Source organism: Pipistrellus kuhlii, unplaced genomic scaffold (genome assembly GCF_014108245.1).
Source record: "Pipistrellus kuhlii isolate mPipKuh1 unplaced genomic scaffold, mPipKuh1.p scaffold_m20_p_15, whole genome shotgun sequence".
Taxonomy (NCBI): domain Eukaryota; kingdom Metazoa; phylum Chordata; class Mammalia; order Chiroptera; family Vespertilionidae; genus Pipistrellus; species Pipistrellus kuhlii.
Genome location: NW_023425460.1, coordinates 34,296,951 through 34,310,197, shown reverse-complemented (window position 1 = coordinate 34,310,197; position 13,247 = coordinate 34,296,951). Strand labels below are relative to the sequence as shown.

Here is a 13,247-nt window from a genome sequence, read left to right as displayed (position 1 = left end):
GAAACCTCTCTTTATAAAATAACTAAAGGCCCAATGCACAAAAATTCGTGCAAAAGTAGGCCTTCCTTCCCCTGGCTCCGACACCGGCTTCCCTTCAGCCCCAGCTTCCTCAGGAAGAACATCGGCATGATGTCCAGAAGGATATCTAATCTAATTAACATATTACCCTTTTATTACTATAGATTTCAATTAGTAAGTTAAAAAATAAATAATAGAAATAGAATATTACCATTTTGCAACTCTCAATGGATTAATGGACCTGGGCATTGAGCATTGATAGCTGCTAACATCACAAAAAGAAAGACAACTGGTATTATATGTCTCCTTTTCAAAGAACACAGTATCTCCTACAGTCTTGCCAAAGGGACCTAATATGGGTCTCATTAGACCTCTGATCCAGCTGCCAATTTTCAGGAAATACATGGGATGAAGGTCACCATAAATATACAACTGGTAAAATGTAGTCTAGGTGATAACTACAGATAAATGTAAGGAAAAGAAAGGGATGGAAAGGAATCTGTGGAGTATTAAAAAACTTTAAAATGTGACCTTTTTTAATACATAAGTTATACTATTGTACTTGGACAAACATACTTGGGAAATAAAACTCTAAGGAAACACAAGAAAATGATTACTCTGAGTGATGACAGTGGTTATCATTGGGGTGGAGGCTATGATGGGACACATGGAAGGGCTTTGGGTAGTGGCAAAGTTCTGTTTCTTGAAGTGGACAGTGACTACAAGGGTATCTGCCTTAACAATAATACATTAAACTTCATATTGTTTGATACATTTTTTCTGTATATATGTTTTACCTTATATTGAAAAGATGAAAAGTGTAAAACAACTAAGTAATTATTTTAACGGTTTATATCCCCATTTTCTTAATAAAAGGATTTATCTTCTACCCTGTTTCCTCGAAAATAAGACAGTGTCTTGTATTAATTTTTTCTTCCAAAGTTGTGCTAGGTCTTATTTTCAGGGGATGTCTTATCTTTCCATGCGCTAGGTCTTATTTTCAGAGGATTTCTTATTTTCGGGGAAACACGGTATGTCATAAACTTGATCGATGAGTGCCAAGTCTTTGCCCCTAAGTAGAATAATCCTTTCTTTATTATTATTATTACTTTAAAATCTTTATTGTTGAAAGTACTACAGATAAAAAATCCTTTCTTAAATAGTACTATTGATCATTCTCCCCTCCTCTTTTTAAATATTTCCACAGGAGGAATTGAAAATAAGTAACCTTCTCTTTTCTTTGCTATTGGATGAAGAATTAAGTACCAGAGAAACATTTCTAAACAACTATCTTACAAAGAAGCAAGAGGAGAAAGTAAGTATAGTATCTGATACCTGAGTACAGCATTTTTGGATAGACATGCTCCTTTGTAACAAGAGCACACATGCCTAGACCCTTCCTTCCTCCCATATTCCTACTCAGCTGTGTGCATTCCATTTGTGTGCAAAGTCTGGGACTTTGCTCCGGGGTCAGGTGAAAGTTATGTGATTCTTCATTTGCAATCATTTAGTCAAAAGAACCATTTACCTTTCATATGACAGCTATAATAATAACAGTATAATATTCTAATTAGACCGGACATCCCTCCAGACAACCTTCAGGACGAAGGCAGGGCTTCAAGGGAAGCCTGGGTCCTGAGTGCCAGAGGGAAGCTGGTGCTGGCAGCTGGGAGAAGAAAGGCCTACTCTTGCATGAATTTCATGCATCAGGCCTCTAGCATGGTTTATAAAATGAGGCCATATAGCTTCATAGTTGAAAAGATCTGATTTTAATCCCTGACTGGCTATGGGGCCTTGGATAAGACATACAGCCTTTTAAGCTATTTGCAAGCTCTTCACTAAGGAATATTGTTCTCTCTGGACCATATGGCACCCAAAGTTTTCCTAATGTAAGCATTGGATTAGATTATAGGATAAAAAGCTGTCATATTCTGTAAAACTTTATCTAATAAATAGGAGCATGGATAAATATGCTTCATTAAAGAGACAATGAAAGAAAAATACTTGTCACATAATTTTCTAAAGATGTCAGCCTTTATTGGTAATACTAATAAAAGATAAGTTATGAATATGGATGATTTAAAGTATCATATATGACATATGCACTTACTCTTTGCTAAGTCTGTTAAGCAGCATATGCAAAGCGCCTTCTACATGCAACCCTACTCATAGCAACCCTGCAGGGTATTGACGTTCCTTATAGATGTGGAGAGCATCTCAGAGAGACTGGTAACATGCCTAAGTCACCCAGTACATAATATGGCAGGAACTGGAACTATGAAAATAAGTGAAGACCATCTAAATAAGAATAAGCAGACTATTTATTCAGAGCTTGATATAGTAAGGGAACCAGCCACTATCATTTGTGTTTGGCAAACATTCAAATGCAGGCAGGGGGATGGGAAAGTTTAATAATAATAATAATAATAATAATAATAATAATAATAATAAAGAGTGCTTCAGGTGCCCTCTACTCTGATGTTACTGGCATGAGGAAGTGGGGTGGGAGTATGGGGGAGAGGAAGCTATTTAGAAATTCAGCAGCCTATGTGATTGGTTTGGGGAGTACATTCACTTTCTCTGATTGGTCCTAAGTTAGAGATGGTGGCAAATATTTAAAAAGATGAAAGTTATTTTTCAAGTCTTGACAGTTTGTGGCCAATTGCTATAGAGGTTAAGAGTAAGAGTTCTATTTTTATATTTCATCTGGCCATTGTCCTTTTACTGTGTATATTCAGTCTCTCAGAATCCAGCTCTAGAAGAGTCCCAAGCCTGTGAGATTTTAGCATCCATACTGCTCTGCCGAGAATGTAGCATGCTCTGTAGTCACTTCCACACTCACATACAGAACTAGCTATCCTAGAAACAGGTGATTAGATGTTTGTTTTTATAAAGTCTCCAGTTGGTTTATTTTTCTGTAAATGTTATCTGCAGCCCAGCTGGTGTGGCTCAGTGGTTGAGTATTGACCTATAAACCAAGAGGTTGAGGTTAGATTCTCAGTCAGGACACATGCCTGGGTTGCAGGCCTAATCCCCAATAGGAGGCAGCCAATCAATTATTTTCTTTTTTATTATTGATGTTTCTACCTCTCTCTCTTCCTTCCTCTCTCTGAAATCAATAAAAACTTTTTTTTTTTTTAATGTTATCTGCAATGGATATGTCACTGGCACATTTATCTTGTACTAGAAATTCCTTGTCTTTTTAGTACCTCAAATATTTTGTTTATTCTGAAGAATATTCTGTTACAACTGGCTATTCCTAATATTATTATAGACCCAGACTACAGAGGCCATCCAGAAAGCTAAAGATGACCTTGAATCGTACAAGGAAAACTATGACAACTTACTGGCAGAAGACAAGGTGAGAGCCATAGTCTTACCCACTCACCAATACAGTAGAGTTGCTGCTGCCTGGACTTAAGAGAAGATTAAAAGGAATACAATTTAATTTCCTCCTAGATTCTTCTCCTACTACAATTCCCAGTTATGAGTTAATTCCATTCTATACCTTTGTATATTTCTGAGAATCACTGTAAAATAACTGTGTGTAAACATCTCTGGTTTAAGCTTTCTCTTGCACAAAAATGAGAGAGATTATCTAGACTTTGGAGCTTTTCAAATTTCAGGTTGCAGGCCCCATTAGTTGGTTATGATATCAATTTGGTAGATTATGATCAGTAGTTTTTTAATGGAAAATAATGGAATAGGGAAGTGTAGAAAGAAGGATGGAACAGCCCTTTCCAGTGTTCCTCAACTGTTAGCACATAGGCCCAAGGGTAGTGGGTTCGCTGCTTGGCCCTGGTTGGGGCACATGTGGGAGGCAGCCAGTCAATTAAAGAAAAAAGAAGAATGGAATAAGAATGGGATGGAATGGAATAGATTTTGCATGTTTTATGGGTAAGTATTTTGTAAAACTTCAGTTCTAGGACCTCTTATATGAAATAATACTTTTAATTCACTGATGTGCTTCCTAATAAAAATAAATCTTTGAGAAATCCTTGTACAGTGAGTGGTCGCTCCCTAACAAGTCTACTTTATAAACCGAGTTTTCATGGATTTAAAAATCAAAGTGATAATAACCCTATATTGCCAACAAATAAAATGTTTCTGAAACAATTGCAATCCTGCAATGACCTGTTTGTGCTTAGGTTATGGATCGCAGCTTTAAAAAGGAATTTTCTGAAGTCCCCAGTCATCAGGTGGATATGCTCTACAAACTTTTTAAACGCCGACCAAGGTTTGTATCTCCTTTGCTGTCATGTTTCTGAGGAAAATTCTCTAAATAAATAGGAATGTTATCAGACTTCAGCTTTTCCTCACAATTAGATGGAAATATTCAGCCTAACATCTTTTAAGTGAAAATGTTCATGTGTCTTGATATAATTCAGTTTTTTTAAAGATTATTCTTATATCTTAAGGTTAGTAATGAAGAATAATCATTTCTTTTCATTATGTAAAAATAGTTACCTAAGTAAGCATAGAGTCCCTTGTGGTATGAATTGGAACTACATGTAAAAGGCTTCCAGGACATCAAAAAAAAAAAAAAAAAAAAAAAAAAAAAAAAAGCTTTTTTACAGCAAAAGAAACCATCAACAAAACAACAAGAAAGCCCACTGTGTGGGAGAACATATTTGCAAATGATACCACTAATAAAGGTTTAATCTCCAACATCTACAAACAGCTTATACAACTAAATAAAAGGAAGATGAATAATCCAATTAAAAAATGGGCAAGGCACCTAAATAGAACATTTTCAAAAGAAGACAGAAGGAAGGCCAAAAGGCACATGAAAACATGCTCAAAGTCACTAATTGTCCAAGAGATGCAAATCAAAACAACAATGCGGTACCATCTCACACCTGTCAGAATGGCCAACATCAACAAGTCAACAAACGACAAGTGTTGGCGAGGTTGCGGAGAAAAAGGAACCCTCGTGCACTGCTGGTGGGAATGCAGACTGGTGCAACCACTGTGGAGAACAGTGTGGAGTTTCCTCAAAAAACTGAAAATGGAACTCCCATTTGACCCAGTAATCCCACTTCTAGGAATATATCCCAAGAAACTAGAAACACCAATCAGAAAGGATATATGCACCCCTATGTTCATAGCAGCACAATCTACAATAGCCAGAATTTGGAAACAGCCTAGGTGCCCGTCAGCAGATGATTGGATCCAAAAACTATGGTACATCTACACAATGGAATACTATGCTGCCATAAAAAAGAAGGAATTCTCATCATTTGCAGCAACCTGGATGGAATTGGAGAACATCATGCTGAGTGAAATAAGCCAATCAATGAAAGAGAAACACCACATGACCTCACTCATTTGTGGATGATAAAGAACATTATAAACTGATGAACCAAAAGATAGATATAGAGACAGTATATCAACAAGTAGACTGTCAAATTACAGCGGGGAGGGGAGGAAGATCTGGGAGAGATAATAGATCAACCGAAGGACTTGTATACATGCATATAAGTACAACCAATGGACACAAAACTCTGGGGAGGGAGGGGATGTGTGGGAGGGAAGGAGGGGGGCAAAAAAAAAAAATCAATAAAATATATTAAAAAAAAAAAAAAAAAAAAAAAAGGCTTCCAGGACAAAATAAGTTTGGGGAAAACACTGGTTTAAAAAACCAAAAACGTTAAACAGTTTTCTTTACAAGAACTTCTCAGGACTTGTTTTTGGCCTTTGGATCTCCAAATTAAAAAAAAATGGAGTAAGCAGTGTGCTCCAAACTTATTTGACCACAAATCACTTTTTCTCAGAACATCTCATGTGATTGTGTTTAAGACAAAGTTCAAAAAATGCCAGTACAAATTCTTGAGTTACATTCCTGCGTATTTCCAAATCTTTATAAATTTATATTTCCATAGTTTTCAAATGTAATCTAGAAATCAGGAGTTTGTCAGAAAACTATAGGCTTATTTGTGTATGAGATACAAACTCATTCTCTCACCCTTGATGGGTTACATGCAACCTGAAGACCTCAATTTAGAACATGCTTCATATCTTGATTTCCCTATTTTTAAAGTAAGGCGTTATAATAAGCCTTGTGAAGAAAGTAATGAAAGCTCTCATATATTGGGAGGCAGCAATGGGAATAGTTTAAGTTTTATTGCCAAACAGAATTAGCCTTAAATCCTAACTTTACCATCAGATCTGTCCTGTGTCTTGGGACCAATAGGTTCTCCCAGAGCCTCACGTTCCTCATGTAGAGAAACAGAATAACAATATTCATGTCATGGTGTCTTATAAAGCATTTGATAGTGAACTCCCTTCCCAGCCACAGCAGGGGAACAAAACTAACCTACTAACGTAGATAAAAGAGGCTCTTTTCAAGTTGTGTACGTATCGGAACATAGTCTCAGCTACTCACCTGCAAAAAGGATAGCTGCAGAGGACATGGCACAGGACAAGGGAGCACCCACCCTTCTCCTCGGCCTTCCCCTGACAGTTAAGAAAAAAAAACACCAAGAAGGGTGTATTTTTTCAATTCTCGTATTTTCTCATTTCTGGTTATGACCTTTCCTTTACTGCTTAAAGAAAACCATTTAACATTTCTTGTAAAGTTGGTTCATTGGTAATGAACTCCTGTGGATTTTGCTTGTCCCGGACACTCTTTATCTCTCCTTCAAGAAGGGAGACATTCTGTAATCCAGGTAAATTTGCCAGTGCTGACAACAGTCAGGGAACATCTATAGTTTAGCCAAGGTCATGAATGGGATCCAGAGAATATGGAAACAGGTCAAAGAGGGTGCTTTTCTCTTTGGAATAATCTGACTTCAAGTGCCAAAGGAAAAGTGTCATGCAATGTCATACCTGTGCTAAGGATCATATTATTTAACATTGATTTTGTTTTTGTATGTGTGAGGATGTGAAAGGTTGATGGGCTTTTATTGCTAATACCAGGATTCACAAACCAAAAGCACAATCAGAATCGGCCACTCTTGTGCCTTTTGGAGAACGACCAGGATCTGGGAAATTGAATAGAGATGCCTTTGCTCAGTTAATGAAAGCCATGGATGACCTGGACAATGTTAATAACATGCCAGAAGGCGTGGACCTCGCAGTCTGGAATCATTTCTGTGCAACCAGACGAATGAAAGTGGAAAATGAACAAAAAGTATGTAACATTTTATTTCATTTAGTGCACTAATATAAAATATATAGGTTATGGTGGTCAGTACTCCCAGAAAATCTAATTGTTTAGGTTTTCTTGCTATGGTAGTATTATAATATTAATAAGAATAAAATGAAATAAAATATTAGCCATAGTGTTACTGAGGGCTAAGTATAGGTCTGTGCCTGTGTAGACCCACACTGCATGTAGTTATTGTTTACTTGAAATAAATATGGCTAGTCCTAATAGAGACATGCTGTAGGTGAAAAACACACACAGATTTAGAAAACTTAAAATAATGAAAAAAATAATAGTAAATGTCTCAATATTTTTATATTTATTACAGGTTGAAATGTTAATATTTTGGATATGTTGTGTTAAATAAAATATATTAGTAAAATTAATTTTAGCTGTTTAATTGCACTTTTTATAATGTGGCTACTACAAAATTTAAAATTACATATGTGGCTTGCATTTATGGCTCATATTATATTTTTCTTCGATACCACAATATAGACATAACTTCCCTTCTCCTCTCTGCCTTGATCCTGAGTAGTCCTTATCTCTTTTTTTGCATAGATTAGAATTATATTTCACCAGAAACAACCTTTTATAGTTTTGCTAGAATATTTTTTTTACTGTAACCCATCCAATGTGGCTCAGTGACTGAGCGCTGACCTATTAATCAGGAGGTCACAGTTCCATTCCCAGTCAGGGCATATGCCTGGGTTGCAGGCTCAATCCCCAGTCTGAAGCATGCAGGAAGCAGCTTATCAATGATTGTCTCTCATCATTGATGTTTCTCTCTCTCCCTCTCTTTTCCTCCCTGAAGTCAATAAAATATAAAATGTAGAAAGGATAAAAAGTTGAGAGTGTGTTTAATTGGAAAGAGAATTCTTCCTCTTGTTGCTTCTTGACTACCTCCTTTCTCCCCTCCTCCAAATTCCCTAAATTCAGTGTCACAGCTTGGCCTATTTTTATAAAGTATCTATGGTTTTATCATTTTACCTAAGATGATGAGAGCAAATGTTAAAATAAGATATAAGAAAAATTCTATTGCTAGCATATTTGATTTTCAGCAAGAATAATATTTGATACTTTTCAAATTATTCATGGGATATATCATATAAGTTTTAGAAATCTTGTATTATTACATATGGCAAGGATCTAATTTTTTATTAATCTCTTAGAAAAATTGGTTTGTTATGGTTTTGTTACAAAGTTAAAAGATGTATGTTTTCTAAAATTCTTTAAAATTTTATTTGCTTTTATTTCTAAAGCTCCATATGTTCTGAGATGTTTGTGGCTTGGTTTCTTCAGGTAAAGCAGAAAGCAGCTGGTTTAGTGGAAATGATGGCTTTCCTCCGGAAGAGAGTGGAGGAGGATGAGAAGGTGCAAGAGGAAATTGAAAAAGTGACCCATGAACTCGTTCTGTAAATCCAACCTTTCATTTATGTTCATTTATTCAAAGTCTAAGCTAGGACTAAGTTAGCTTCTATTATCCTGGAGGAAGAATGCCTGCTCATTGGCTTACAGCTGGCAGAGACTTATCTATCTCTTTGAGCCTCAGAATTTCTCTGAAAAAGTGCATTTTGTTACATAGCACCTTATTTCAGAATGGAACTTGCCAGCATGTTCCATTGCTATTATAACAAATAGGTAACTTTTGGGGGGAAATTCGTGTTTTTTTCATCTCCTTCCACAAAAAAACACAAAGAATTTGTTTTTGCTGATCAGTAATTTGGGGCTCAAACCACACAAACAACTGTGTGGAAAAATTAAGCAGATATTTAAGAATTTTCCATTCAGTCACTAATCAGCTAATATCTTTTTCTTTAGGAGAACTTGTTGTATTTTGCTGAGTGTGGGGATAGAGCTTTGACCTTGCTTTACTTTTGGCTATATTTACAGCCATATTAACATGTCATTTTAAGATCTAGTTATAAAGAAAAATGGATTTGATAAGTAGCAGATAGATTAAATCTTGTTAATATATCATCAGAAGTCAATACATAGCCAAAACATCAATAGATTTATTATTTGGTAGCATTTCTATTTTCTTCAACTTATATCACAATTATATTAATCTTTTATATAAACTTTATGAATATATTTTTGTCCGTACCATTCTTTGAGCAGCCCAAGTGATCCATATTAATAATAATAAAAAAAAGGTATCCTGGAGACATCTAGGAAAGCTCATTATTGGGAACATATTTTCCACATTAATTTCGGACATTTAAGGTTGGATAATCTCAGATAATAGGTGAAATTTGAAATATAAATACATTATAACTACTTACTTTGAAGTCTTTTTCAATTTAGATTACAGGAAGAGAAAGTGAAATTCCAGTTGAATTTGACCATCCAAATTCTCCTTAAACAAGGACAAGTAGAAATAGAGAATTTCCAGTTATTGCTGGAGTATGCTGATGCCATTCTTATCAACAAGACCATCATTGAAGACCTGAATGCCGTGATTCGGGTAATTATTATTTTTTAAAGAGAAAACAATTTAAATATTTTTATTCTTTCATTTTTATGACAAATGTGATTATTTTCTCTGGCTTACAAAGTTTTTGACATGTTACGTACTACATTTCAAAAATATATATTTGTTCCCCTCACTCTAATAACGTGTCTGCCTTTGAGACTTTTTCTTAATCTTGGTTTTCAACAGTTTATCTGTTGCATCTTGAAGCAAGGCAGAGAGACAGGTTACAAATGCATACAGATTGGGAGATTGAAGCATTGGCATATAAATTGGCTATATCATTCAAATTTATCCTATAATTTCTTCTGTTTAATAACTACCATGCTTGATAGGGATCAGATTTTGCCCAAGAAGTTATTTTTTAATACTTGCTATATTTCTAAAGACACAATTATTTCTGTGATCCATGTTTTCCAAGTATAGAATATAGCTTCAAATATTCTGTGTTCTTTGTGCAAAATCATATTATATGACTATCAGATTGTACCTTTTTTTTTTTTTTTTTTTTTTTTTTTTAAGACTCAAGGGCATAAGAAAGTTGCTAGCATGATGGAAAGTAAAGATATCCACAAAGGAATATTTCAGATTGAGTGGGAACATAAGAAAATGGAGATGGAAATGGAAGATCTAAATCAGAGGGCTTGGGATATTCAAATGCTATTTTTCTCAAGAGAACGTCAAAAGGTACGTTCTCCCTGCCCCTCTATATAATTTTAATTTCATTCAACCAGTTCTTAATAAAAAGCCTCAATGATATCAAGCATTTTTGAAGCCAGAAGTATTTCATAGTGTGTCTACAAAATCTGTCTTTCCTTCCAGTAATTTACATTTACTGCCTTGGGTTCTTTGCGATCCATTCTGTTGTACAGCTCTATCTTGTAGTTCATCGAGTATTTCCTACTTATCAAATCCAGTGATCACTTTCCCAGTCATCAAGATCCTTCAACTCTCTATAGCATTTGACTCTCTAGATGCCCATTTTTGTAGCTTTTATCATCCCCGTTTTCTCCTTTTTTGCTTCCAACACATCAAACCACTTTGCCCCTTTTACTGAATTCTCTTTTGCTTCTAACTCTTGAATATACCTATTTTTTAAGACTTTTCCCTTAGCTCTGCTTGTGTTTCTTTCCATGCCCTCTCCTTTGATGGACTCTGTTTTTCTAACTTCATTGATTACTTTTAAAAGACTAATCCAAGCTCTCTGGTTTCCAGTTCAATTTCAATTCCAATCCAAGCTCTCTGGCCCTGACCTCCCTCAAACTATTTCTATATTTCACACCTCTCAAGAGCAACTCTTCTTAAATTGCTCCTGTGGTATGTTTTTAGTCACTCACTCAGGCTTAAAGTTGTAGTCATCTTTGATTACCCTCTTTGCCTTGCCTTCCATGTCTTGCCTAGTTTAGTTAGGTATTTCTTCATTCTCTATCCCCACTGCCTTTACCCTAGCTCACAAGTTCCTGTTCAATGATTTAGACTAGGTATTTTATAATAATCTCCTAACTGGTCTCTTGACCTTGACTCTTTCTCTTATCTAATCTATACTATATACTACTGTCATATTGATATTCATATTCTGCTCAAACATATTTCAACTGCCATTTCTTACCTGGCTTATGAATTATGAAATCCTTAGGTGAATGTTCAGTATCATTCAACCTTATTTTTCAAATTCATTCCAAGATCCTATTATACGTCAGTATTCTCAAACCAAACTGATTACTGTTATCTAGGATTCTATCTCTATGCCTTTGCTTATTACCAGTTCTTCTCCTTAGAATATCTTTCCTCATTATTTTTACATCCCAATTCTATTTTTCAAAGTCTAGCTTAAATGCCATGTCTTCCATGAAGCCTTTTGATTTCCCCAAGTCCAGTGAAACCACATCCCAACACAATCTTCGAATTTGCAGTCATTTTATATATTTCTTGGCAACTAATCAAATCTATATGTTCTCTTTTTCTCAATGGTAGGTTGTGTCAATCTTTGTATTTCCCTCGGTGTTTTTAACGAGAACACTGTTAATGTGGGACTCAAATAAGATAATATTTAGTGACTTGAAGAATGAATGAGAAAACAACTGTAAACATTTGTAATCATTAGCATTGTAGGTGAGCATTTCAGTGGCTAAATACAAGTAAATATTACAGCAAAAAAGTCAAATGACTTAACTTAAATGTATAATTTTTATAAAAATAATAACTCTTAAAACTAAGATATCTTAAAGTTATCTATTGAAAGAAATAGAGAAAAATGTTTTTACATTTATTGTAAGGGTTTTTTTTTGTTTGTTTGTTTTTTCTTCTCTCAAAGTACCTAAATGAACCAAACTATGAGACTCTGGTTGCCATTCAGATTGGAATAATGGAGCAAACTATTGCTGTTATAGAAAAGGTAAGTCTCAAAGATATTTATCATTATAATCCCAACAATTGTGATCATTTGAACAAAGTAACAGTGTTCCAAATCATGAATTCAAACAGAACCTAACAAAATTGAGGTCCTTTACTGATATCAGGATTAGAGGTCCCTGAATAGTGTCTTTGCAACCATAACAAGTCTGATAAATGAAGCACTTCTTTTAATATTAGAATTAACCTCTTGGGACATATCTGAGTGTACATGAATTTCCTATTTCACATTAGTTTATGATTTGTTTAATAAAAATATTGATAGACTTTTCTTGGCATTATGAAGTTATTTTTCATAACTGCTTAACAATTGCAGCACATCTATAATAATAAAAGTATAATAAGCTAATTAGACTGGACAGCTGAACGACCTTCTGGACGTCCTTCTGGAGGAAGCCACAGTGGCGGGGGCTGAGGCAGAGGCGGATAGGGGCAATGAGGCAGGCAGGCAGAGGTGGTTAGGGACAATGAGGCAGGCAAGCAGGAAAGCAGTTAGGAGCCATCAGTCCCAGATTGCAAGAGGGATGTCTTGTTTAGGCCCGATCCCTGTGAAATTGGTCCTAAACCTGCAGTCAAACATCCCCCAAGAGGTCCTGGATTGCAAGAGGGTGCAGGCCGGGCTGAGGAACTACTCCCTCCTTTGCATGAATTTTGTGCACCAGGCCTATAGTAGAAAATGAAAACAAAGTAATATCAAGTCTACATGTTTTAATCTTATCTCATTCTTAAGAATATACAAGATCTTCTAAAATGTGGTAGTGTATAGTTCCTTCTTTCAACAAATAATTTAAGTACCTACTATGTTCAGGCATTATTATAAGCACTAAATATATGATGACCAGATGATATCTTAATGATGATAATAAATTTTAAGAATAATGTCTTTATAAAATATATTTTTTCAAAATTACTTTTGTGGATCTTCATGGGAACAAAAATTTCAGACCCATAAAAAGGACGTGGAACACCGTAAAAAACTACTAAAGAAACTAGGAAATGTCAGCAATCAAAAAGATGTAGCAAATTATAATCTAAGCTGCAGTTTACAAGAAGAATTGGTGGCTGTCTCAGAGAGAAAAGACATCTCTACTGCCATGGGTAAGCTTTCTTTATGTCTTTACTCAACTGTAGGTTTTTGTTTTGTTTTTGTTTTTTTAAAGTAACCAGTAGTTCTGAAATCTGTACAGTTGTTATAAA

General features: G+C 35.2%; 1 protein-coding gene across 2 annotated transcripts in view; it reads left to right on the top strand.

The window, feature by feature from the left end:
• Positions 1–13,247, top strand: part of CFAP43 (cilia and flagella associated protein 43) — a 76,813-nt gene that overhangs the window by 61,873 nt on the left and 1,693 nt on the right. The window contains exons 29-37 of one of the 2 annotated variants that reach the window (XM_036438954.2): positions 1,226–1,333; positions 3,293–3,379; positions 4,167–4,255; positions 6,937–7,150; positions 8,468–8,580; positions 9,473–9,632; positions 10,161–10,325; positions 11,953–12,033; positions 12,995–13,148. In XM_036438954.2, coding sequence (XP_036294847.1) covers positions 1,226–1,333; positions 3,293–3,379; positions 4,167–4,255; positions 6,937–7,150; positions 8,468–8,580; positions 9,473–9,632; positions 10,161–10,325; positions 11,953–12,033; positions 12,995–13,148 — 1,171 coding nt within the window. The remainder of the gene's footprint in view (positions 1–1,225; positions 1,334–3,292; positions 3,380–4,166; positions 4,256–6,936; positions 7,151–8,467; positions 8,581–9,472; positions 9,633–10,160; positions 10,326–11,952; positions 12,034–12,994; positions 13,149–13,247) is intronic. The other variant, XM_045582068.1, reaches the window with a different exon arrangement.